The sequence below is a fragment of the Myxozyma melibiosi genome, assembly GCF_037950935.1.
Source record: "Myxozyma melibiosi strain Phaff 52-87 chromosome Unknown BZA70scaffold_1, whole genome shotgun sequence".
NCBI classification, from domain to species: domain Eukaryota; kingdom Fungi; phylum Ascomycota; class Lipomycetes; order Lipomycetales; family Lipomycetaceae; genus Myxozyma; species Myxozyma melibiosi.
Genome location: NW_027042915.1, coordinates 675,165 through 696,783, shown reverse-complemented (window position 1 = coordinate 696,783; position 21,619 = coordinate 675,165). Strand labels below are relative to the sequence as shown.

General features: G+C 49.2%; 7 protein-coding genes across 7 annotated transcripts; 5 read left to right on the top strand and 2 right to left on the bottom strand.

Moving 5' to 3' along the window:
* Positions 1 to 369: 369 nt before the first annotated feature.
* Positions 370 to 2,203, top strand: BZA70DRAFT_8111 (uncharacterized protein). The gene is made up of 4 exons (XM_064915428.1): positions 370 to 758; positions 822 to 879; positions 951 to 1,594; positions 1,661 to 2,203. Exons 1-4 carry the CDS (start codon positions 557 to 559, stop codon positions 1,999 to 2,001), a joined length of 1,245 nt encoding a protein of 414 aa, XP_064770297.1. The 5' UTR covers positions 370 to 556; the 3' UTR covers positions 2,002 to 2,203.
* Positions 2,204 to 2,569: 366 nt separating this feature from the next.
* On the top strand, positions 2,570 to 3,797 carry BZA70DRAFT_270867 (PRELI-like family-domain-containing protein). Its single transcript, XM_064911380.1, has 2 exons — positions 2,570 to 2,748; positions 2,844 to 3,797. The coding sequence occupies exons 1-2, from the start codon at positions 2,666 to 2,668 to the stop codon at positions 3,358 to 3,360; spliced, it is 600 nt and encodes a 199-aa protein (XP_064770296.1). The 5' UTR covers positions 2,570 to 2,665; the 3' UTR covers positions 3,361 to 3,797.
* A 19-nt stretch (positions 3,798 to 3,816) lies between these two features.
* On the top strand, positions 3,817 to 6,213 carry BZA70DRAFT_7966 (uncharacterized protein). Its single transcript, XM_064915414.1, has 4 exons — positions 3,817 to 4,111; positions 4,180 to 5,926; positions 5,985 to 6,057; positions 6,119 to 6,213. Exons 1-3 carry the CDS (start codon positions 4,015 to 4,017, stop codon positions 6,052 to 6,054), a joined length of 1,914 nt encoding a protein of 637 aa, XP_064770295.1. The 5' UTR covers positions 3,817 to 4,014; the 3' UTR covers positions 6,055 to 6,057; positions 6,119 to 6,213.
* Positions 6,214 to 9,811: 3,598 nt separating this feature from the next.
* BZA70DRAFT_264642 (fungal-specific transcription factor domain-containing protein) lies at positions 9,812 to 12,971 on the top strand (the record flags this gene model as incomplete). Its single annotated transcript, XM_064910913.1, has 6 exons — positions 9,812 to 10,018; positions 10,113 to 10,126; positions 10,187 to 10,261; positions 10,336 to 10,453; positions 10,515 to 11,813; positions 11,868 to 12,971. The coding sequence occupies 6 exons, from the start codon at positions 9,812 to 9,814 to the stop codon at positions 12,969 to 12,971; spliced, it is 2,817 nt and encodes a 938-aa protein (XP_064770294.1).
* Positions 12,972 to 13,476: 505 nt separating this feature from the next.
* On the bottom strand, positions 13,477 to 14,856 carry BZA70DRAFT_270859 (SGF29 tudor-like domain-containing protein). The gene is made up of 5 exons (XM_064911379.1): positions 14,476 to 14,856; positions 14,312 to 14,393; positions 14,082 to 14,234; positions 13,871 to 14,005; positions 13,477 to 13,800 (listed from the first exon to the last, which is right to left on the bottom strand). The coding sequence occupies exons 1-5, from the start codon at positions 14,717 to 14,719 to the stop codon at positions 13,515 to 13,517; spliced, it is 900 nt and encodes a 299-aa protein (XP_064770293.1). The 5' UTR covers positions 14,720 to 14,856; the 3' UTR covers positions 13,477 to 13,514.
* A 288-nt stretch (positions 14,857 to 15,144) lies between these two features.
* Positions 15,145 to 15,912, top strand: BZA70DRAFT_270856 (uncharacterized protein). The gene is made up of 2 exons (XM_064911378.1): positions 15,145 to 15,306; positions 15,395 to 15,912. The coding sequence occupies exons 1-2, from the start codon at positions 15,157 to 15,159 to the stop codon at positions 15,857 to 15,859; spliced, it is 615 nt and encodes a 204-aa protein (XP_064770292.1). The 5' UTR covers positions 15,145 to 15,156; the 3' UTR covers positions 15,860 to 15,912.
* BZA70DRAFT_270854 (uncharacterized protein) lies at positions 15,913 to 21,481 on the bottom strand. Its single transcript, XM_064911377.1, has 8 exons — positions 21,174 to 21,481; positions 20,951 to 21,077; positions 20,677 to 20,884; positions 18,173 to 20,613; positions 18,016 to 18,115; positions 16,668 to 17,959; positions 16,321 to 16,608; positions 15,913 to 16,259 (listed from the first exon to the last, which is right to left on the bottom strand). Exons 1-8 carry the CDS (start codon positions 21,376 to 21,378, stop codon positions 16,157 to 16,159), a joined length of 4,764 nt encoding a protein of 1,587 aa, XP_064770291.1. The 5' UTR covers positions 21,379 to 21,481; the 3' UTR covers positions 15,913 to 16,156.
* Between the last annotated feature and the right edge of the window lie 138 nt (positions 21,482 to 21,619).

Below are 21,619 nucleotides of genomic sequence, written 5' to 3'. Positions count from 1 at the left end.
ACCGGAACTCTCGAAATCAGTCCTCGAAGAGTCAGTTGCCTCGAGCTAAATACGAACGTCAAGCGGTCAGGTTTCGAAAGCGGTTTTTGTTATCGCGAAAAAGTGGTTAAGAGTCATTTATTGTCTCGACAGATATTGGTAAGTTTTGGGATTTCATTTCATATCTGGTGGTGAACAATGGCCCGGGCTCGTCCGGAGCGCTCTATCAGTTACTGTCCAGAGATGTCATGACGACGACTGTTGATAGCGAATTCGGAGCCATACTTGAATTGTCGATAGCCTGCTAACACAGCTCGTTCTTTTGTCAGGCCAGAACAACGCACACTTGTCTGAGCTATCCAGGATTGTTTCCTGATTCGGAATACAGATAGTGATTGAGTGTAAATTGATATACACAAGAGCAACTTGGCCCGTTAATCAGCACATTCGAGTATCAACATGCCCGTGGCGCTCCACCTGTGACTTTTTATGAAATAGCAAACTACGACAACCTATTCATTCGATATTGCAAGCGAATATCAGACTAATAACAACAATCCCGCGATCATCAAGAATTATGACTTCGACGTGCTTCGGGTGGGCTTCAGGTGCTCGGTCGCTTGCACTGGTCTTGATGAGTTTAGTCCTGATAAGCTCTTCTGGTGCAGAGGCGAGTCCGATGGAGGTGTTTAAAGCGTGGGTTACAGGAAGTGCAAACACCCAGGCCGACGATTGGTCTGTAAAGCCTGGACAGATTCCGGATTATGTTTTGAAATATGGTGCGTGCGCCGATTGATAGAGCGGTGTTGGGGACAAAGTACTGACTTGAATGATACATTTAGCTCCAACTGTTCATTTATATTCTGAAGAGGTTTATCTGCCGTGTGATGTTCGGGATTTGTGAGTGGCGGATTTTGCTGCTGGTGATATTGCTGGTATCCATGTATGCTGACAACAAACTATTCTGATAGTGTTTCCCACATGTATCCAGTCATGGATGGCAAGAACATCACAGAGGGAATCAATTTCCCAATGACGCTATACGACGTCGGCCGGCTACCGAGAGAAGAGAACGTATTTCTGACGTCGACGGATGACTTTGATGTCGACCCCGACTGGATCACAGGCCGAGGAAATCTTCCCGACATCGAGACCGGGGAAGTGCCTGTTCCTGCGATCTTGATTGTGTTTGACAAGGGCGATGGATGGGTTGACTCCTTTTGGTTTTACTTCTACGCCTTCAACCTTGGCCCGTTCGTGATGGGCGGTGGACCTTATGGCAACCATATTGGTGATTGGGAGCATTCCATCTTACGCTTTTACAAGGGTGAGCCTCACTCGCTCTGGATGTCTGCCCACGGCGGCGGCAGTGGCTTCTCTTTCAAGGCGCTCGAGAAGAAGGAAGGAGACCCGAACCGGCCGGTGATTTATTCTGGCCGAGGAACTCATGCAAACTATGGATCGGCGGGCCAGCACTCGCACGATTTGCCGTTCCGGATGTTGAGTGATTTTACGGACCGCGGGCCGCTGTGGGATCCGGCGAAGAATTATCTGGGGTATACATATGACGGCACCACCGTTTGCGGAGAGGGAGATACGACTGATGTCAATGCCGGTATGTGTTTTATTTTGATATGATTATGATGTGAGTTACTTCTGACTGACGACGTTTGACTTGCAGAATGGCTTTATTTCCCCGGACACTGGGGAGACGACAAGCTTCCGCCAGATGACCCAAGACAGCACTTCCACCCATTTGAGTGGCGATACATCGAGGGCCCGACAGGTCCACTGTGGAAGCATCTCGATCGAACGGTGGTGTGCCAGCAGCCCAAATGGTACAATTACTGGGGCACCTGCCGGGTGCGGAACACGTTGGAGTACGGCGAGGGCGTCGAGAGCGAGGGCTACGGCTGCGCGGGGGTGCTGGATCATATCTGGCCCAGTTTCCTTGGCTCGTTTGTGCGCTTATGGTTTTGGGGAGGGTGGTTCTGTGGGTTTGTGGACTGGATGTGGGGTTGATTATGAAAACGGGGAGCAAAGTAGAAAGAAGGAGTGGTGTATGTAGTGAGCAGGAGGAGGTTTAATGGTAGAGAGCGAGAGGGCATATAATCTTTTTAGTACTCTATCTCTTGTATAAATTTACTGTGTATCTTTTTATCTGTGCCCTGCCAGCCTGAGCTGTACGGATGCTTACAATGTACCTTGTGGATGTGATCTGAGATATCTCTGGAGGTTATGTCGGATCGCTGCTCTCGATGTGATTCCAGCGATCGATCTGTTCGCGAGGAGATCCTGAGACTCTGGTTCGGAACACTCCATAGACCTTCACAGGCTTAGTCCTCGCCTGCCCAGACAATATCCTGCCCTGTTCGGCGGTGCAAACAGTCAGCAGCTTGAACGTAGAATCAACAGTTCTCTCATCATCAAACAATGACGAGCTTCGCGCGAGCAGAGGCGGGGTCGAGTGCGTGACAGTCACGTGGACGCCGGGGCAGCTGACTTCCGGCCCCGGGTAACCGACAGAGTTCGGCAGCGGAGCATCGGTCCACCAATCCTCGAGGATTTAATCCTTCGCCCGTCCGCTCTCCGCCTCCGATCACCGATCTTCACCAACTCAACGTCAATTGACCTCCACCTGCCTCTGTTGCTCTTCTTCTGCTCCGGTCCTTCTGGCGAAACAGCAATGGTCAAGTTCTACAAGTCCTTCTTCACCCACAACCACGACTTCAACACCTTCTCGCTCGCCTACTTCCTACGCTACCCAAAGTACGACCACTCTCTCATTCTTTCCTCCGCTTTCTCCAGCTCCTACCCTGTATATCGTATATCATACTAACTCTCTTTCTTCCTGCTCTTTCTAGTCCCTATGCTACCCATGTTCTTTCTGTCGACACACTCGAGCGCTTCGTCGACGAGCAAGGCCGTCTCCACACAAAGCGCCTAGTCGTCAAGCGCGGCAAGCTACCCCACTGGTGCAAAGTCCTTCTCTCCTCCTCGAAACTAAACATCTCCGAGAGCATGATCCTCGAGACCTCCATCATCGACCCTCGCAACGAGCTCATCCTTTCCGAGGCCAAAAACATCGACTTTACAAAAATAATGCGCGTGGTCGAGTCCGCCACCTACAAAGGCGACGTCAGCGCTGACGGCTCAAAAATCGTCCGCGCAAACACCACCGTCTCCTTCCTCTCTTCTTTCGGCTTCGACTCGATGAAAGAGAGAATGGAGCTCTGGGGACAGCGCAAAATGGGCGAGAACCTGAATCGCTCGCAGAAGGGAATGGGATATGTCATGGACCGGCTGCGCGAACAAGGCGGAAAGATCAAGGCTTTCCAGCTCGCCATGGCTCAGGAGGCCAAAGCTCTGCAGGTCGTCTGAGAGACTGTAATTCAGAGTCTTTCACTAAATCCTCATTTCTTTACATTTTCAACCATTTGCAATACGGAGTTCTCTTTTGTTTTTTGTCAATTTTCTTAACGTTCTGCTATCTGCTTCTTTCCTTTTCCGTCGTTTATCGTCCTTATCGATTTGATATTGAATTTTTTGGCGCTTTGGGTATCACTGATTTTTGCACATCTTCTTTATGCCATGTTTTATTCGGTCCCGTCAAAATCGTGTTCTATGCTTTTCTTCGGCATCTTATGATCCTTCTCTTTTGGTGTTTGCCATCATCACTCCCCCCCTCTCGCTTTCAGTACCAGTTGTACATCTCTTGATTGCCTGATGTCTATTGACGTCAAGCAGCAATCTACTGCTTGCGACTTGTCTGTATATAATTCGCAAAATCAAAATAAGCAATTCGCTTTCTCAATTTTTCCATATTTTCTACATCTTCTTAAGCGTAAGCACATGGGTTTGGTACCCATTATTTACAAAACTTTGTGAGCGTAATCCAACATTCGCCATCGCGACAGGCATCCAAAAGCTTTGCTTTTCATTATCACAGAGCCCGAGTGTGCTAGTCAGATCGAACCAGTTAAATATAAAAAAGAAGTGCATTTAATTGTGCGCCTCTTGTTTGACTGAGCGGTAATGGCTTCTGCATCAGCTGGGTTGGCTGATGATTTTGAGAAACTCGAGGTTCTCGCCCTCGTTTCCAAAATCACAAGCGAGCTTGAGAATCATTTAGGTATGCTGGTCGCTTTTGATTGTGCTGTATAGTGTCTATAGCTTACATGCTGACTGTTTCGTATATAGGGAGGAGAGACAAGGATCTTGCGGAAAAGATCATTCAGATTCACTCGAAATCTAGCTCGGTCGATGATTTCCAAAAGATTATCAAAGGCGGGTTGAACGAGTCTCTGAGCCCTGAGCTCGCGAGCTCGATCGATCGGTTTATCAGGCTTATGCATCCGAAATATAAGAAAGCCAGCAGCACATCCAAGACAGCTGACGACGACGTGAGATTCAAGACGCCGCACTCGACTGCCGCGAGTAGTTCGAGCAGACGACGCAGGCGTGACGATGACGGCGCCTCAGACGAGGACGACAGCGGTCGCAGACGCCATAGAAGTTCACGACATGAGGAGGACGACAAGCGGCGGCGCCATCACCGATCGTCTGAAGCGGACGACGAAGACAGGCATCACTCGCGTCGGCGCAGACACGACGCCGACGACGGCGAGGAAAGTCGATCTAGTAGTCACCGACACCGACACCACCGTCACCGTGACGACGACGAAGAAAGACACAGTGACAGACATTCCTCACGACACGGGACATCCTCACGCTCGGAGCGAAGGCGCGAGCGCACGCCAGAACTGGACGACGCGCCTCAGCTTTTTAAGGTATACACGGGCAAGGTTGCAAACATCACTGATTTTGGCGCGTTTGTGACTTTGAACGGTCTCCGCACGCGCACGGATGGCCTCGTGCACGTATCGCAAATACAAAGCGGCGGTCGGATCAATCATCCGAGTGATTTTCTTGAACGCGGACAACAGGTCTACGTCAAGGTTGTCACCATCGAGGGGACTAGGATTGGGCTGAGCATGAAGGATATCGATCAGCAAACCGGCGAAGATATCGGGCTGCAGACGCATCTGACTGGCGCAAACGCTCGAACCATGGGTGTGGATTACGATACAGAGCGGAACAAGAAGGTCAATGTTCTCAAGCAGCCGGCGAAGAAGCGGCTTACGAGTCCCGAACGATGGGAGATCAAGCAGCTGATTGCGTCCGGCGTAGTTAACGCGGGCGATTACCCAGACATTGACGACGATTTGAACGCAATGGCCGACGAAGCTGATTTGGAAGCTGAGGAAGACGTCGATATTGAGGTGCGCGAGGAAGAGCCACCGTTTCTGGCAGGTCAGACTAAGCAGAGCTTGGAACTGAGTCCGATTCGAGTAGTCAAGGCGCCTGATGGTTCACTGTACCGTGCGGCTATGGCGGGTACGACGTTGGCTAAGGATAGAAGAGAGCAGAAGCAGCAAGCTGCGAGGGAAGAGGCTGATAAGAAGGTACAGGTTGCGGCCTTGGAAGAGCAGTGGGAAGATCCAATGGTTGACCCTTCGTCTCGGGTTCTGGCGGGTGAAGTCAAGGCCAGTGCGAAGAAGACCGGGCCGGCGAATATGCCGGAATGGAAGCAGAAGGCGTTGTATAATAACACGTCGTTTGGTCGTATCACAAACATGAGCATCAAAGAGCAGCGAGAGTCACTTCCGGTCTTCAAACTGCGCGATAAGCTCATTACTGCCGTGCGGGAGAACCAGCTGCTGATTGTCGTCGGTGATACGGGCTCAGGAAAGACCACACAGATTACTCAGTATCTTGCAGAAGAAGGCTTCGCAGAGCGGGGAAAGATCGCTTGTACCCAGCCTCGACGTGTTGCCGCCACGTCGGTCGCGAAACGTGTGGCAGATGAAGTTGGATGCAGGATGGGAGACGAGGTCGGGTACACGATTCGATTTGACGACTGCACAAGTCCAAAGACGAAGATCAAGTATATGACTGATGGAATGCTGCAGCGAGAGGTATTGCTTGATCCTGATTTGAAGCAGTATACTGTTATTATGCTCGACGAGGCGCACGAGCGTACGATTGCAACTGATATTCTGTTTGCTCTTCTGAAGCGTATGTGTATTCCACATGTCTGTTCTATAACTTGAAAGCAATTCACTAACGCAAATTATAGAAACACTGAAGAGACGGCCAGATATGCGCTTGATTGTGACATCTGCGACTTTGGATGCGGAAAAGTTCTCCTCATATTTCAACAACTGCCCGATTCTTTTCATTCCAGGACGAACGTTCCCGGTCGAGATTATGTTCACGAAGGAGCCTGAGCCGGATTATTTGGATGCTGCGCTGATCACAGTGATGCAGATTCACTTGTCGGAGCCGCCGGGCGATATCCTGGTGTTCTTGACGGGACAGGAAGAGATTGATACCGCGTGCGAGACGCTGTACGAGCGAATGAAGGCGCTGGGGCCTAGTGTACCTGAGCTGATTATTCTGCCGGTATACTCTGCCTTGCCGTCGGAAGTGCAAAGTCGAATTTTCGATCCTGCGCCGGAAGGCAGTCGCAAGGTTGTGATTGCGACGAACATTGCGGAGACGTCGATCACGATTGACGGAATTTACTATGTTGTGGATCCCGGGTTTGTGAAGATCAATGCGTTTGATCCCAAGCTGGGAATGGACTCGTTGGTTGTGTTGCCGATTTCACAGGCGCAAGCGCGACAGCGAGCAGGACGAGCAGGGCGAACGGGTCCGGGAAAGTGCTACAGGCTGTATACGGAGGCCGCGTACGAGACGGAGATGCAGCCGAATACGGTGCCCGAGATTCAGCGACAGAACTTGTCGCACACGATTCTGATGCTAAAGGCGATGGGGATCAACGACATGTTGCATTTCGACTTTATGGATCCGCCGCCTACGAATACGATGTTGTCCGCGCTCGAGGAGCTGTATGCGCTATCTGCGCTAGACGATGAAGGGCTGCTTACGAGGCTAGGACGGAAGATGGCTGATTTTCCTATGGAGCCCGGGTTGGCCAAGGTGCTGATTTCGAGTGTGGACTATGGTGCGTCGGACGAGATTCTGAGCATTGTTGCGATGCTGTCAGTGCAGACGGTGTTTTACCGGCCAAAGGAGAAGCAGCAGCAGGCGGATCAGAAGAAGGCCAAGTTCCACGATCCGACGGGAGATCATTTGACGCTGCTGACGGTGTACTCTGCGTGGAAAGCGAACGATTACAGCACGTCGTGGTGTTTTGAGAACTTCATCCAGGCGCGGAGTATGAAGCGCGCGCAGGAGGTGCGGCAGCAGCTAGTTACGATCATGCAGCGGTACAAGCACAAGATTGTGTCGTGTGGCGCGGATACGGACCGCGTGCGCCGGGCGCTGTGTTCAGGATTCTTCCGCAACGCGGCGAGGCGGGATCCGCAGGAGGGCTACCGGACGCTGATTGAGAGCACGCCGGTGTACATGCATCCGTCGTCAGCGCTGTTTGGTAAGAACGCCGAGTATGTGATCTACCATACGCTGGTGATGACGTCAAAGGAGTATATGCACTGCGTGACGACGATTGAGCCGCGGTGGTTGGTTGAGGCGGCGCCGACGTTTTTCAAGGTCGCGGACCCGACGATGCTGTCGAAGCGGAAGAAGAAGGAGAAGATTGAGCCGCTGTATAATCGGTTTGCGGAGCCGAATGAGTGGCGGATATCGCAGCTGCGCAGGAGCGGCAAGTCTGGTGGGAGTACGTTTGGCTAGTGTAAGATTCAGGGTGGATAGTATAGTAATGACAGTATATTCTGACAATTATTGATAAATTTGTAAAGTGTAACTGAAGGTGTAGCAGGGCGGCGCACAAAGTTTACGGATGCAGTAGTTGAGACAAGGGCGGGCTGCATTCAGGGCACAGTTCGGATCTGGAAGATCGGACATTGAACTGTAGAGCAGCTGATGATCAAGTGCAAGTAATAAGACCTTTTTCAGGCAATAAGAAAACTTCAGAATGCAATAACCAGATAACGAAGAACAAGAACAAACAGTACAAGTATTCAATTCCAACCAGCGTATTTATTACCGAAACAAGCAACAAATTTACTAAAATTAAATTAAAAAAAACAAAAGTTATTTTTACCCGATCGGGAACACCTAAACCTGCTCCGCACCCAAAGGGAAAGGACGTCGGCAAAAGCTCAGAGGCTTCTTTTAATCAGAAGACGCAAACCTCCGGAGCGGTGTGCGTGCGCGGACTGAAGAGCCAACGGCGGTTTTCTCACTCGGCGCTGCTTTTGCTTCTATTCTGCTCTGTTTTTCGGTTTCTGTCTTGCTGGCGGAGACTGTCTTTGTTTGTTTGGTCTCTGCGTTTCTCTCTGAGATGAGCCTGAGGTTGAGAACGCCGAAATAGACATCCCAAGCAGCTTTAATCGCAGGACGCGAATATCTACCACAACAACTACAACCTCAACAGCAACAACAACAACCACTCAGTGACGCTCAACGCAACTATGATGGGCGGACGCAGAGATTACGACCATCTCTGCGGAAAATTCAGAGTCTCGCGAGCGACTTCTGCCGCGGCGACGATAGTCAGTACACGCGACTCATTCTCGGTCGTCAGCAGCAGTCTTTCGGGTCGGCAACAGAGCGGGCCTGCGGGCGCTGAGATAGTGACCGGGGTACTGGGCAGCGTGCTTACTGGTTATGAGAGCAGAGAGGTTGGGGCCGGGACGAAGAGGTCGCGGTTGGAGAAGGGGAGAGATGGGGAAGGGATACCGATAACAGAGGAGGCAAGCACGATGAGGACGGCTACACACGATATCATACACCAGTCAGAAAGCATTACGCGCAGCACAGTCAGTTTATCAGGGCTCTCCACTGCAACTGGGTCTACACAGGAAATTTCAATAACAGGCAGCACGCAGCAGCCAGTGCTATCAACGGCAGACGGCCGCCCAGCCTCAGACGACTCTACAACTACAGACGGCACATCACTATTACTCAAAATCCAACAGAATTTATACAGCAGCAATACTACCCCGGGAGCGTCAGCGTCAGCGCCGGCCAAGATCGAAGACCCAAAACGAGCCGCCTGGTCGAGCGTGGGCCCGCTCAAGACGCAGTTTGAGCTCTCGTCGCGATTCAAGGCGGTAGATGAGTCGCAGATCTGGCGGGGCAAAGACGGCATAAATTTCCAACAATATGTGCTCTCCTTCCCGCCCGCTGCCAACGCGATGGAGGCCAGCGCAAGCCAGGGATCGGCTGAACCCATGCCGCCGGCGAGCTCGCTGATGTCAAAGTTCCGCGGAATCGAGCCGCTAGAGCGGAAGAGGCTGCCCAAGCTGCAAGCAGGGAGCAGGAAGAAGACGGCAAAGGTTCAGAAGAATATCACGCGGTAGACTCCGCACTGCTAGCTACCGTCGCGCCTTTACTGCGCTATTGCATTTCATTCTTACATCATTTTGTTTTTTATTATTGTCTGGACTTTTTGTTTGCCCTTTGTTTTCTTTTTCTTGGCTGCGCTCCACAGCAGCCTGGTTATTTAGCTACTTGAGATGAGCTATGGTGGGGCTTGTGTGTGTACAGTACTACGCGTGTAAGATAGCAACAACAAATAACGTGCGGCGCCGAGGCGATGACGTAGTTACACAGTTACTCGGCTGTCGATCAATTGACAGTTAAGTCGACCTGGCCGAACAGCCAGGCTAACCAAATTTTCTACTTCCGCGAGCGAGCGATAATCTCAAAAAAAGAAACTATCAGCCAAATATATTAGTGATAGACCGCAATGGTTCCTCATCATCACCGCTCCGGCTCGAATCCCTCGAATCCCCCGAATCCTCTCTCGCACTTTGTTAGCATCCGGCCGGCGACTGCAATGGCCCAGTCCAGCTATTCTCCGAGCTCGTCCAGTTCTGCTGACACCAGCACCCATGCCAGAGCGCCCAGCGCCCGCTCTGGTGCCTCTTCGCGCTCGCAGGGCCAGGGCCAGAACATCTCGAGTCAGTCCGCTTCACCGCAGACGGCGTCGCGGGGCCCACGCATCTCCCACGCCTGCGAGCCATGTCGCATTCGAAAGACAAAGGTGCGTCCTGTCTTTCTTTGTCTGCTTTTCTTTGTTCGATTTCGTGTATCTCGTTTTCGTGTATCTTACCCCGCAATATGTTTTTGATCTACAGTGCAGTGGAGACAAGTGAGTACCCTCCATGATCCCCCCGTCGAGCCTGATCACACCACTAACCTCTACTTCCAGACCAGTATGCTCTCACTGCCAGTCCTTCGGAATCGGCTGTTATTACGCAAATAACAAGCGCGACCGCACAAAAGAGTAAGCAGACCTCTTCAACGTCCTTTGTTTTTGGTTTCATTTGCGGTAGTCTAACGTATTTTGGCTCGTAACAGGGAACTGCAAAATTTACGCGGGAAGGTGACAAAGTACGAGTCCATACTCAAGAAGCTGCAACGAACTTTACCACGAAGTAGTCGCGAGGACATTGATGACGTTTTGCGACCACAGACTGTAAGTACTTCTATTTACCGCATACTCATTCCTGTCCGCGCTGCTGACTCTCGTAAATTAGGGACATTCGCTCGACCCTGCCCAGCCCTCGGAGTCCTCTTTTCCCAAGCAGTCCAGGTTCGATCTCTCGCGAAAGGCACCTCCGGGCTCTGTCGACACCAAGGCCACTGCCGAGATTGAGGATACATCAGATTCGGAGCTTGCAGGCGAAGATCTAGTATCTGCTGAAGTGGGATCCACTGGCTCGATCGATCATCTCAACGAAGACATCAACTCTATTGGCATGTCTGATCCAGAAGGGTATATCGGCAAGTCCTCGAGCGTCGACTGGATCAAGAAGATATACGATGTGGTGTATGAGGACGAGTCAAACAGCGACGACGACAACTTGTCAAAATCCGGCTTTTTCGATTCCACGCTCGCAGACTTCAACGCTTCTTACAATCTCGATGATCTGGATATCGCTGTCGACGCAGTAGATCTGAGCTCGATGCCACCGCGACACGCTGCAGATCAACTGGTTGAGTACTATTTCAAGACAGTCCATCCCTCGTTCCCATTCATTCTCGAGCCCCTGTTTCGCTACCAGTACGATCTTTTCTGGGCTGGTTATCTCGACGACCAGAACGGGCAGTGGCTCGCGCTCCTAAACATCATCTTTGCCATTTCCTCCACCGTCGCTCATATAGGACGCGCCGACGTTGGATACATCGAGCTCGATCATCTGCAGTTCTACGGTCGGGCGAAGATCCTGAAGCCGGATGTCACTGTCCCTGGTGATGTGCAGCACATTCAGTACATAGCACTCCTGAGCTTTTATCTCTTTGCGACAAATCATCTCAACCGCTGCTATTGTTTACTAGGCCTCGCTGTACGGCAAGGACAGTCTGTCGGTCTGCATTTAAGAATCAATAGAGCGAAACTCACAGACGCACAAAAGGAAGTCCGTGTAAGACTATGGAACGCGCTCTATGTGTTTGAGCGCACCGTCTGCGGTCTCACCGGCCGCCCGTCAATCATAACCGATTTCTCCACCTCCGCCCCGCTTCCATCCACAAGTGCCGAATCTGAGAACTTTGACTTTATTCCCCAGCTGAGCTCGCAGGCCACGTCGATGACCAAGAAACTGCAAGCGCGGTACTTTCTAAACGAGGTCGAGATATCGCGCATCTTGGGCCAGGTCATGGATAAGCTGTACGCACCCGAAATTGTCAATTACACGTGGTCTTCGGTCTTGCATGTTATTAAAGATCTGAATAATATGATTGATGAGTGGAAGGAGAATTTGCCTGCGATTCTCCATTTAGATCTCAGTTCTCCTATTGACTACAGCTCTGAGGATCTTATGCTACTAAAGATGGTAAGTTATTCTTGTCTGTCTTTTCTCGTTTTTCCTGTCTAATCTTGTTTTCAGAGAGTCCACCTTCAACTACTATACTACGACGTCATTCGACTGATCAATAGACCATGTCTCTGCCGCACCGATATCCCAGGCGAGTCCCGAGAGTCGCGCGAATTCACAACACAATGTGCGTACCGCGCAATGGAAGCCGGCCATAAGACAATGCTGCTGTTTCCTGATTTCCGGAGACTCAAGCTCACGCCGTATGTGTACGAAGCGGTCGTCTGCGTGCTGCCGTGGTGGTGCTCGGTCAGCTATGCGATGGGCTCGATCTCGGCCATGGTTCTGGGACACAAGATGGGATACTCGCCAAAAGGGATTGACGCCGATGTGATCGTTGACGATCTCGACCGCTTGAGCTGTGTGATTGCTGCATACGGTAATTACATGGCCTCCACGCGCTGCTTGGAGATTCTCACAAATCTGCGCCAGAGAGCTATGAAACGAAGCCCTTCAATATATCATGTCCAGCGTGCGCCGCCACCGGAGTTTTCAAGTAACGATAGCCCCGCTACACTGGCCGCGCAGTTTGGCTCCTCCACTCTGTCAGCCCAAGAAGGCGCCAATCCGGCACTGACCGTGAGTCCAGAGCAATATTACAGCAGCGGCGGACAAAACACGCCGAGCAATTCGATGGGCAATCCCAACATCTACAGTCCCTACAATCCCGCGGCCGACGACGGCTCGTCTATCAGCGGGACCGACCTTCGCTCGCTGCAGTCGCCGGCTAACACCGACGACATCATGATGGCCGGCTCGGACTTCAGATCCCAGCCTATGAACTCGCAGCCGATGGAGCAGCAGCAGTTCTACCACCAGGGTCTCGCGCCTGCTACACAAGTCACCCAAGTAAGCGGGCACACAATGGCGCTCACGCAACAGCAGATGATGCAGATGCAGCCGGGAACGCACAACCAGATTACAAGTTATCCGCAGCAGGAGGTGCCGTATATGTCGCAGCTGGGTGGGCCGGATAAGCAGTCTATGCAGGCGATGACTTCTGACATTCTGTCGTCGGTGCCGCAGCAGGCTTCTGCGTCTGTCATAACTGATACGATGATGCAGCAGGGTGTGCAGGACGAAGAGAATACGTTTCCGCCTTCGAGTGGATTCTGAAGTAAAGACAGAGAAATGGATACAGATACAGTTTCTTCAAAAGCAGCTGATAAGCGTGTATATTTTTGTTTGAGGAGAAAAAAGATTATGTTGACGAAGGTCATCGAATATACTACATACATTCACCAGAGTATTTTCACGTGAGTTTGCCGGCCTGTGAGGGAAAAACGAAAACGTAGTACACAAATTTGCCATTCCAAAAAAACATCATATAATATAGTGCAGATATTGATACGGAAAATTATTGGACACATTATGCGACGAGAGATTCAAGAGATCTGATGAAGGTAGATAATTGCCGTTTTCGGTTGGTATTGTACGACAGCGATGAGCCTCACTTGATGTTCACTGACTTTGCAATATTTGCAAGATCAAAATGATTCGCCATCAAAGTACAATAGCGGTCGCGCTATTATACGAATATTCATAAACTGATTATCTACTTTTTTTGACTCTCGGAAATTTTTTTTTTGAGAGCCATGCCAGGTTGTAGCCTTAGACGAAGGTACAGATATACAAATAACAGATTTATTAATACATCTATCACTTTGGCGCCTCCAACACCAACCGTCTCTCCACCTCAGTCTCCTTTCCAACCTCCTCCTCCCCCTCAAACTTCAACCTACACGTACCATCGCGTTTCGTACCCATGACCTCAGCTTTGTAGAACGTCGTGGTCTCCGGGTATCGCGCGAGCACTCTTGTGCCGGGAGGATAGGTCGGCAGACCGTCAGATGTCTCGGGAATGACGATGATGTCCTTTGGACCGGCTTTGTAGGATTGTCCTGGGTTATTGTTCTCGTCGGGTTCGGGGTCCTGTACTTCGAATCTGTGAAGAAAGCGTAAGCACATGCTACTCCATGCCCACTTAATATTGATAGATAAAAGAGGGAGCGTACCTGATTTTACTCCCTTCGCCGATAACTTTTGTGATTTCGCACTGAATCCACTCGACATCGACACCGCGCCCTTTCTTGAGCCGAAACGCAACCTGTGCGCCGACGACGTATTGATCACCCGGAACAGCGGAGCCACTAGAACTACGTTATTAAGCATCGTGCCACAAATTTCACCCTACACAGAACTTTTTCGAGATAGACAAACTCATACCTTCGAGCCTTTTTGAAGTTCTTTGGACTTTCGGCGGTCACGGGGATATCGTCCACTTTTCGTTTTTTCCGTTTATTATCAGTGCTGTTAAATTCTGTTGCTTGGCGAAGCGCAGATAAGATGGAGACATCTTCCAGTGCTTGATCCAGTAGTCTTCAAAGTGCAAAGCCAAAAGTCAGTAAATATTCCAATCGGAGGATCAAGAGTGGTATTGCGAACTGCGGGCGTACTTCTTTTCATGTTGGGCACAGTCGATTTGTGTTTGATATAACTCTCGTAATTGATCCAGGTTCGCCAGCTGCGACCTCAGATCTACCAGTCAAAAACAGCAATTCAGTCAGCCAAAGCACAAGAATCATGAGGGAACAAAGAGAAAAGGTTGAAATCCGCATACCCTCCACCTTTGCCGCCTCACCACTGCCATCATCATCATCGTCATCTTCAAATTCCTCCTCCGCTTTACTCAGCTTCGCAATCTGGCTCTTTGCGTTCTCATTCATCGATGCGTATTCCAGCAATGACTTGATCTCGCTGCAGATCTTGCTCCACACCTCCGGTTCGCCCGAGGAATCGACATTGCTGGTTTGATTTGCGTTGACGTTCGTCGACGACGGACGGCTCCGTATACGCGTTGACATTGGTTCTTCGCTCGGCTGTAGTAGTATTATATTCCTCACAAAATCATGAGGTTGCAGTTTATATGTTTCTCCTCAGAAAACAAATTCAAGATGATCTGCACCTTTGCAACTGCGTGGGATTATCTGTGCTCTTTCTACTGCCAGATATCATCAAATCTCTAATTCTGTGAACCGATGAGGGTCCGCGTAGCAATTACCCTAAACCAACTAGGCAGCCGAGTTAACTATGACGAAATCTCAAAAGGCAGTGAGTCCTGTCTCCTGCAGATTATTCAATTGACAAATCTAGAAAGTGGAAAATAGTTGTCAAATCTAATTCACGTTTTTATAGTAAAGCTTTTTAAGAACAATAGAGGTAATGGCAGTGAACTATACGCAGACCGCAGCAGGACGATCAATACCGCTTCTACGCGTCGAACGCGTGGAGTAAATTCGCGATGACAGAAACTGAAGGGTTTAGTGATAAACCTGCTCTACTTCCCTTTGCCGACACCAATTTCATCCTCCTTCTCCCCTCCCTACCTTTCAAGTTATTCCAGTATATTCGATTCAAACCTCTACATACTCGAACCAGTCCACGCGTGATGGTACGTACCAGCAGCGTCCGCGCTTCTATCTCTAGAGCTCGAAAAACGACACCTCCCGAATCATCGCTAACTAGCTTCTATTTACAAGGCTCGAACCGACATCAGCATGACCATCAAGGTCAAGCGCGGCAAAGAGACCGTCCTCCTTCTTCTTTCCGAGAACGACAAATTCAGCACTTTAAAAAAGCAGGTTTACACCGCGTTCAAAACAACGCTGAGCACAGAAAGTAAGGACGACGACGAGGACGATCTCGCGATTCCCAAGCCGTCGTTCGAGACATCTACAACATCAGCAGCGGCAGAGGAGTCGGAAAAAAGCAAAGGCTCAAGCGGGACGGACTTGGCGATTGAAGACTTGATTATCGGATTACCGGTAGATAAGACAGATTATTCGAAAGGATGGAAGCCGGCGTCGGAGGATGCGTCGGCAAAAGCTTTGAAGGCTCTCGAGATCAGCGATGGGACTGTTCTCGCGTTCCGGATAAAAGATATAGACAGCGATACGGACTTTGAGGTTGAATTCCCGACATTCGAGGATGATGTTGCGGAGTGAGTAGGGCATGTTCGAGAGAAATATTCAAACAGATCTTACATCTACGTCTTGAATTAACTGGCAAATGTATATTACTGGCTTTCAATATTACTGTTCCACCTCGAATTATCACAAGAGATTCAAAGAGCTTACCAAAAAGCCAACTAATCACATTACAATACACTCACATCCTCCAAAAATCTCAAAATGTCAAAATCGCAAAATACTTGAGCCAAAATCATACGATATACCAAGAATACAAATACTAATACTACAAACACGGATATCTCAAAAATATACTTGCCTCAAGCAACACGTCTAGCCGTCTCTGTAGAACTTCTTGAAAATTAGATGCAACAGCAGATTAGTATTGAATGTAGCCATGTCGTCAAACAACTTCAAGGTCTGGTGGTTGTTGAATCTAGATATTCGCATGTTAGATCGATTATCGACAGGCCAGAACGATTTCTGGTTATACGTACTGTTTCTCTAATAGCTCGTCAAGAGTCAAGTCCACAGTTCCACCAGGCAGAGTGATAGATCCCTGTGAGGCTTCCACAAAGAAGACACCAATCTGATCAGACGAGAACGTGAAGTCGATCTTCTCATACTGACGGTCGGAGAATCCCGAAAGATCAATGAGCACACCTTTCTCAAGCAGTTTTGCCGCCGAGTACTTGAACGAGCCAAACTTCGGCACCCGTCCGGATTTCTGCAGTTCGCGCATGTGAAAGAACTGCTTGGTGAAAGGCATGATGTTTCTCCGCTTCCTATAAATTCAGTTAGTCTCGTTCCAAGCTCAGTAATCACGCGCTACAGCTACACATACCCTTTCTTGGCCTGCAAAGTCGACATTGAGTGCTCAATGTAATCATTATAACTCTTCAGTTTAGTCTGCAGATAGGACTCCTTATCGGCCAAGTGCTTCAAGGTCTGCTTCGCACCCTCAAGCTCTTTCTGCCGCTGAATTCGTCGATTCCGCTTCGTCCTGATATCGTTCGCAATCGCATTCAAAAGATCTTGGAAGTGATTCTTCCGAGTGATCTTTCCGAGGTTTTCCAGCTCGATGATCTTTTCCAAAGCAATCACTTTCAAATCTCTGTAATGCAATAGGCTCAGGTCTCCGAGCGCGTTGGCAGAGGAATACGTCACTTCCGCTTTCGAAGCTTTCTCTTCTTCAAGGATCGCCTTGTACTTCCGCTCATCGTCTTCCGTAACAGGCTTGATGAGAACCTCTAGCAGATTGCTACCGCTCTGCACGCGAATGATGTAAAGAACGCATCTCTTGGCAGCCATGAATAGAGAGTTCACCTCGGCATCCCGGTCCTCCACACTGATGAAGCTAGGATTCAGATCCAACTTCACCTCCGTCAATCGCGCTATATTAAGAATCTCATTCGAATTCGACGGAAGTGGACCAAGCTCTTTGACAGCTGCTCGTAGGGGATCCTGAAGCTCTGGTGCTATCATTTCAATATAACTTGTGATGATCGAATGCAGAGAATGGATATCTGATGTCTTCATATGCAGAGTCGGGCGCTGGGGCGCCGTGAGATCATCATATTCATCCATATCGAAATGAACCTCGGGGTCGGGAATATCAATGATCTGGCGAATAGTATCCCTCATCTGAGTGATATACGTGGTCAAGTTGAGGTTCAAAGGTTGCAGGAACACGTTGTCCTCATTGAATAGTCGTCCAGAAGCAATCTGAGTGATTATGCGAGCAATCTGGCTCAAGTTTTTCTTTTGCAACTGATTCAAAGGAACAGCGTATATTCCAAACATGTCTGGCGCCACAATAGCCCCATTCATGTACCGGTGATACAACACGTTCGCAACAACGCTAAGAAGCCGGTCCTCGGACTCGAAGGTGTAGTGTTTCTGCAGAAGTTCGAATACAGTGCGACAGAAATAACGAATTCCGTACGGCATGCTCTCAACACTTTCTGTGAGTGTACTCAAAAATTCTAAAGCATACTCTCGGAGGAACTGAAGATTCTTAATGTAGGTTGCCCTAGTTTCTGGGTCCTTGATTGCAACGTCGACGACCACATTATGTTCTCTTGAACTTTTCATTCCCGTCCGCATCTCCTCGTTGTTGATAGAGGCATGATATATCTGGATATAGCGTTAGCGACTAGTCAAAATATTCTAAATAGTAAGAGTTTGCCTACCGTCAATGGATCGCTTTCTAAGTCGAAGTCCTCTTCACTAACAACAGACTCGACTATAGGAGACAGAAGCTCATTGAGGAATTGTCTCTCCTCAGCACCCCTATTATACCGTTAGTAAATACATCTTAAAATCATTGTTAAAATCAGGAATACTTGCCTGACATAGTTGGTGAAGAGCCTTGCCCACATATTATGACTCTTGACATATTCTGCCGGCGACTCATACGATTGAGCTGACTCTGTCATTGACTTAGAGAGCAGTTTCAAAAAGAAGAACTCTTCCCGTTTCCTCTGAGCGTATTCATAGAGTATCATCACCACACCCTCCACAGTTTTGATCTCCATTTCTGTCACCCTAGGCATCGTCTGCAGAGCCACAAATAAGTTACAGAGGTAGACTGGCTGAGTCTGCAGGACAAAGAAAATTCCCTGGTATAGCTCCAATCTCCGGCGCGAGGTCTTGTTGAGCGATCTAAGGTCGAATGGATCGGAACTGGTAATCACTGTCTTGGGCATTGCTCCTCGTTGATGCTTGATGACCTCATCCAGAGTAATCTTGTTCTTGACCAATAACGCGATCTTGACATCAAGCTGATCAATAAACTGCTCAAGTTGTTCGTTCTGATGCACCTCCTCAACAACCTGCTTCCGCATCTTTTCATATTCGACTTCCTCCTCAAAGTCAAGATCATTGTCAGTCAACAGATGAACAAAGTTCTTCACAGTTGCCAGAGGTGGATTCTTTCCCGTAGTAAGCGCCTTATAGGCATCCGCTTGCTGCTTGGCTCTGACAAAACTCTGAATCTTTATAATCTGATTCATGTTTTTCTCAAAATGGTTTTTTCGCTCGTTGAATCGCTTCCGAACAAGATAACCTCTGGTCAGGCACTGAAGTCTCAGAATGGAGTCGAACTCTTCGTCCGCTAGTTCCTCCTCAAAAGTTCGGATATCCACCCTCACAGTAGCGCCACGGATAATCGACTGTAACTCAATGATATCGTCCGTGTGCTTGCTGATCTGTCCTATGATCCGCAGCCTCCAGTCGCGTACAAAACTTGCGCGAATCAACGACTGCAAAGGCACAACCGACACACCTTCTGATTCATCGATTGCACGAAGATCCCTATAATAATGAAATCTTCCAAGCATTCCACGAACCCGGCTTTGCAGTTCGATAAGACCTTCTTCGTTCTGCAAGATCTCCTCGTGATCTGCGTTTATCCGGTCACGAACAGATGATCCTCGAGCCTCGGACTGTAGCTGGACTATAACACTCAAGGCACTCTTCAAATCGTCTATAGTCGATATTATCCGGTTTTTGAGTAGGAATCGTCGAATGATCGCTTGCAATTGAGGGAGACGCTCTTCACACTGAACGAGATCGAGGTTGTCCGCCATCAGAGTGGCTCGGATCATCGACCCACGAATTCGGGACTTCAAATCATCGAGCTCTTTATGGCATGACTCTAGTAGCAGACCTTTCTTATAGAAATCACGACGCAGCATCTTTCCACGGGAGATAGCTTGGAGCTTTTCCAATTGCGTAGTATTCGGATCGGAATGGAGCTCGACCATAGTCTGATCAAGCTTTCTCCTGGCCAAGCACCCACGAACACAAGCTTGAAGAAGAGTAACGGCAGATTCTGTGTACTCTATCTTCCGGTTTGTCGTCTTAGCCTTAGTGTTGTAAAGGTATTTGCGAGCGTGACTTTGAAGATCGATCACAGATCGCGTATGTCTGCTGAGCACATTGTCATGGTCATCTACCTGCTTGCGCACGAGGTAACCTCGTGCCCGAGCTTGGAAACGAGTAACATAGCGACTCTGACTGTTGAGAGACTTTTGCTGAGCGGTCAGACGCTGCTGAACTAGATATTTGCGACTGATTGACTGAACATTCTTTGCAAACGCCAGTCGGTCATTCTGATTGGAAATTGAGTTAATCCTTGCTCGCACACGATTGCCTCTGATGGTACTCTGGATCAGCACGTAAAGAGGGGTATTCTGCTTCAGCTCCTTCAGAATCACATCGACAATGGAACGAACAGTCTGTCCACGAATAAGGCTTTGAAGATTGACTATGCTGTTCCCGTCTGAGTTCAGAGTTTCAAACTTGGCAGCCAGTTTCGCTCGAGCCATATTTGCTCTTATGTGACTCTGAATAGTGACAGTCTGGCTGCTCGAGTCCATCATATCCTCCATCAATGCGCGAAGGCTTGAGCGAGCTATCGCACCGTTGATGACAGCCTGGAGCGCGACGATATCACCAGAGGCTTCGCCCAACTCGCGATCAACTCGCTCATCTTCGGTTTCACGAGGGACTTGTTCGGGCTCAGGTTGGGGTGCTTGTGCAGCCTGAGAACCGTCTTCAAAATGTCGACTCATTGTTTTGAAATTCGGCAAGTTAATTCCTGCCGCGTCAAGGCCACGCTGGGTATCGCGGATCTCATCTTCTGTGAACTCAAGCTTGCCAACAAGATCGCCAATTTCAGGTGCCAATCCACTTGACGACAGAATAAACGCAAGTGCGTGTATACAGTAGATGACTTTAGGAATGTTCTTCTTATCGTAGAGGTCGGTAAATTCGAATCGGAAGAGCTGCGATGACAGGTTAGCATTGCGAAAGCGAGGTCTCGACTAAACATCAGAAAGAGTATATACATCAGGCATATCAACTTCCTCCAAAAATTTGAAAAAGATGTGAATATTGTTGGAGTGCAGCCACTGCAGCTTTGGAGCGCGGAAGATCTTTTTGACGAGGTTTGGCGCGAAGACTTTGGTCAGTTGAGCAAGAATGACACCATCTCGCAGACGCTCCTCTAGTTGAACAACCGGAGGGATAGGTTCGCCGATGCAAGCTTCAAGCCATCTATATGAGAAAAATTAGACACTGGATATCAGACCGAACGAGTGAAGAAAGGATATGAAACAGTACTCTTTAGCCTCGCCGATATGGCATAAATACTCGTAAGCTTGGATATTTTTTCGCTGATTATCCATCCAGTTTCGAGAGCCGGTCTTGATGCTTTGCGTCCGCTGCAATCGAATTCTACCCTGGAGACCTGAGTGAGCAGCGAGTGTTAAAATCAAATCGTGTATAGATCAAGGCCATCATAGACTCCAAGCAAGACCGCGTTCAGAAACTGGAAAATTCATACCAGCAACATCTTCAGCATCTGTTGTGACGCCTGGGATTCTGATTTCAGAGCCGTTTCGAAGATTCTGGGCGAGGTTCCGAAAATGAGGCACGCTGCTATTTTTGAGTGCGGCAGTGTCATCCAGCTCTTTCAAAGTGCGATGACCTGTACTCGAAGTGTTAGCATTGATGAGCGTCGAAGTGACTGGGGTTAGTGGGCCCGCCATAAGTGGCAGTGGTTGGTGATTGAGAGGGAAGCGTGGAGGTCGGAGTAGTAGACCACGCCTAAGAAGCTGATGAGCGAGGTGCGAAACGTCGCGATGAGCCGGGGATCCAAAGTTTAAGCCGGCGTCAACAAAAAGTAAACAAACAAAGGGTCACTTCACGTGATCTATGTAGAATACCACGTGATTAAACTTGCTGAGTAAGCCTGCAAGCAACTACTGAATCTGGCAGTCGGCCGTGCGG

Coding starts and splice junctions, on each gene's coding strand:
- BZA70DRAFT_8111 (XM_064915428.1), top strand. CDS start 557: ATGACTTCGACGTGCTTCGGGTGGGCTTCAGGTGCTCGGTCGCTTGCA. Junction 759..821: donor GGATTATGTTTTGAAATATG/GTGCGTGCGCCG, acceptor TGATACATTTAG/CTCCAACTGTTCATTTATAT. Junction 880..950: donor CCGTGTGATGTTCGGGATTT/GTGAGTGGCGGA, acceptor CTATTCTGATAG/TGTTTCCCACATGTATCCAG.
- BZA70DRAFT_270867 (XM_064911380.1), top strand. CDS start 2,666: ATGGTCAAGTTCTACAAGTCCTTCTTCACCCACAACCACGACTTCAAC. Junction 2,749..2,843: donor TACTTCCTACGCTACCCAAA/GTACGACCACTC, acceptor TGCTCTTTCTAG/TCCCTATGCTACCCATGTTC.
- BZA70DRAFT_7966 (XM_064915414.1), top strand. CDS start 4,015: ATGGCTTCTGCATCAGCTGGGTTGGCTGATGATTTTGAGAAACTCGAG. Junction 4,112..4,179: donor CGAGCTTGAGAATCATTTAG/GTATGCTGGTCG, acceptor TTTCGTATATAG/GGAGGAGAGACAAGGATCTT. Junction 5,927..5,984: donor AGTCCAAAGACGAAGATCAA/GTATATGACTGA, acceptor GATTTGAAGCAG/TATACTGTTATTATGCTCGA.
- BZA70DRAFT_270859 (XM_064911379.1), bottom strand. CDS start 14,719: ATGTCAACGCGTATACGGAGCCGTCCGTCGTCGACGAACGTCAACGCA. Junction 14,235..14,311: donor TGTGCCCAACATGAAAAGAA/GTACGCCCGCAG, acceptor TGCACTTTGAAG/ACTACTGGATCAAGCACTGG. Junction 13,801..13,870: donor GGCGAAGGGAGTAAAATCAG/GTACGCTCCCTC, acceptor CTTTCTTCACAG/ATTCGAAGTACAGGACCCCG.
- BZA70DRAFT_270856 (XM_064911378.1), top strand. CDS start 15,157: ATGACAGAAACTGAAGGGTTTAGTGATAAACCTGCTCTACTTCCCTTT. Junction 15,307..15,394: donor GAACCAGTCCACGCGTGATG/GTACGTACCAGC, acceptor TCTATTTACAAG/GCTCGAACCGACATCAGCAT.
- BZA70DRAFT_270854 (XM_064911377.1), bottom strand. CDS start 21,378: ATGGCGGGCCCACTAACCCCAGTCACTTCGACGCTCATCAATGCTAAC. Junction 20,885..20,950: donor CATATCGGCGAGGCTAAAGA/GTACTGTTTCAT, acceptor TTTCTCATATAG/ATGGCTTGAAGCTTGCATCG. Junction 17,960..18,015: donor TAGAAAGCGATCCATTGACG/GTAGGCAAACTC, acceptor CGCTATATCCAG/ATATATCATGCCTCTATCAA.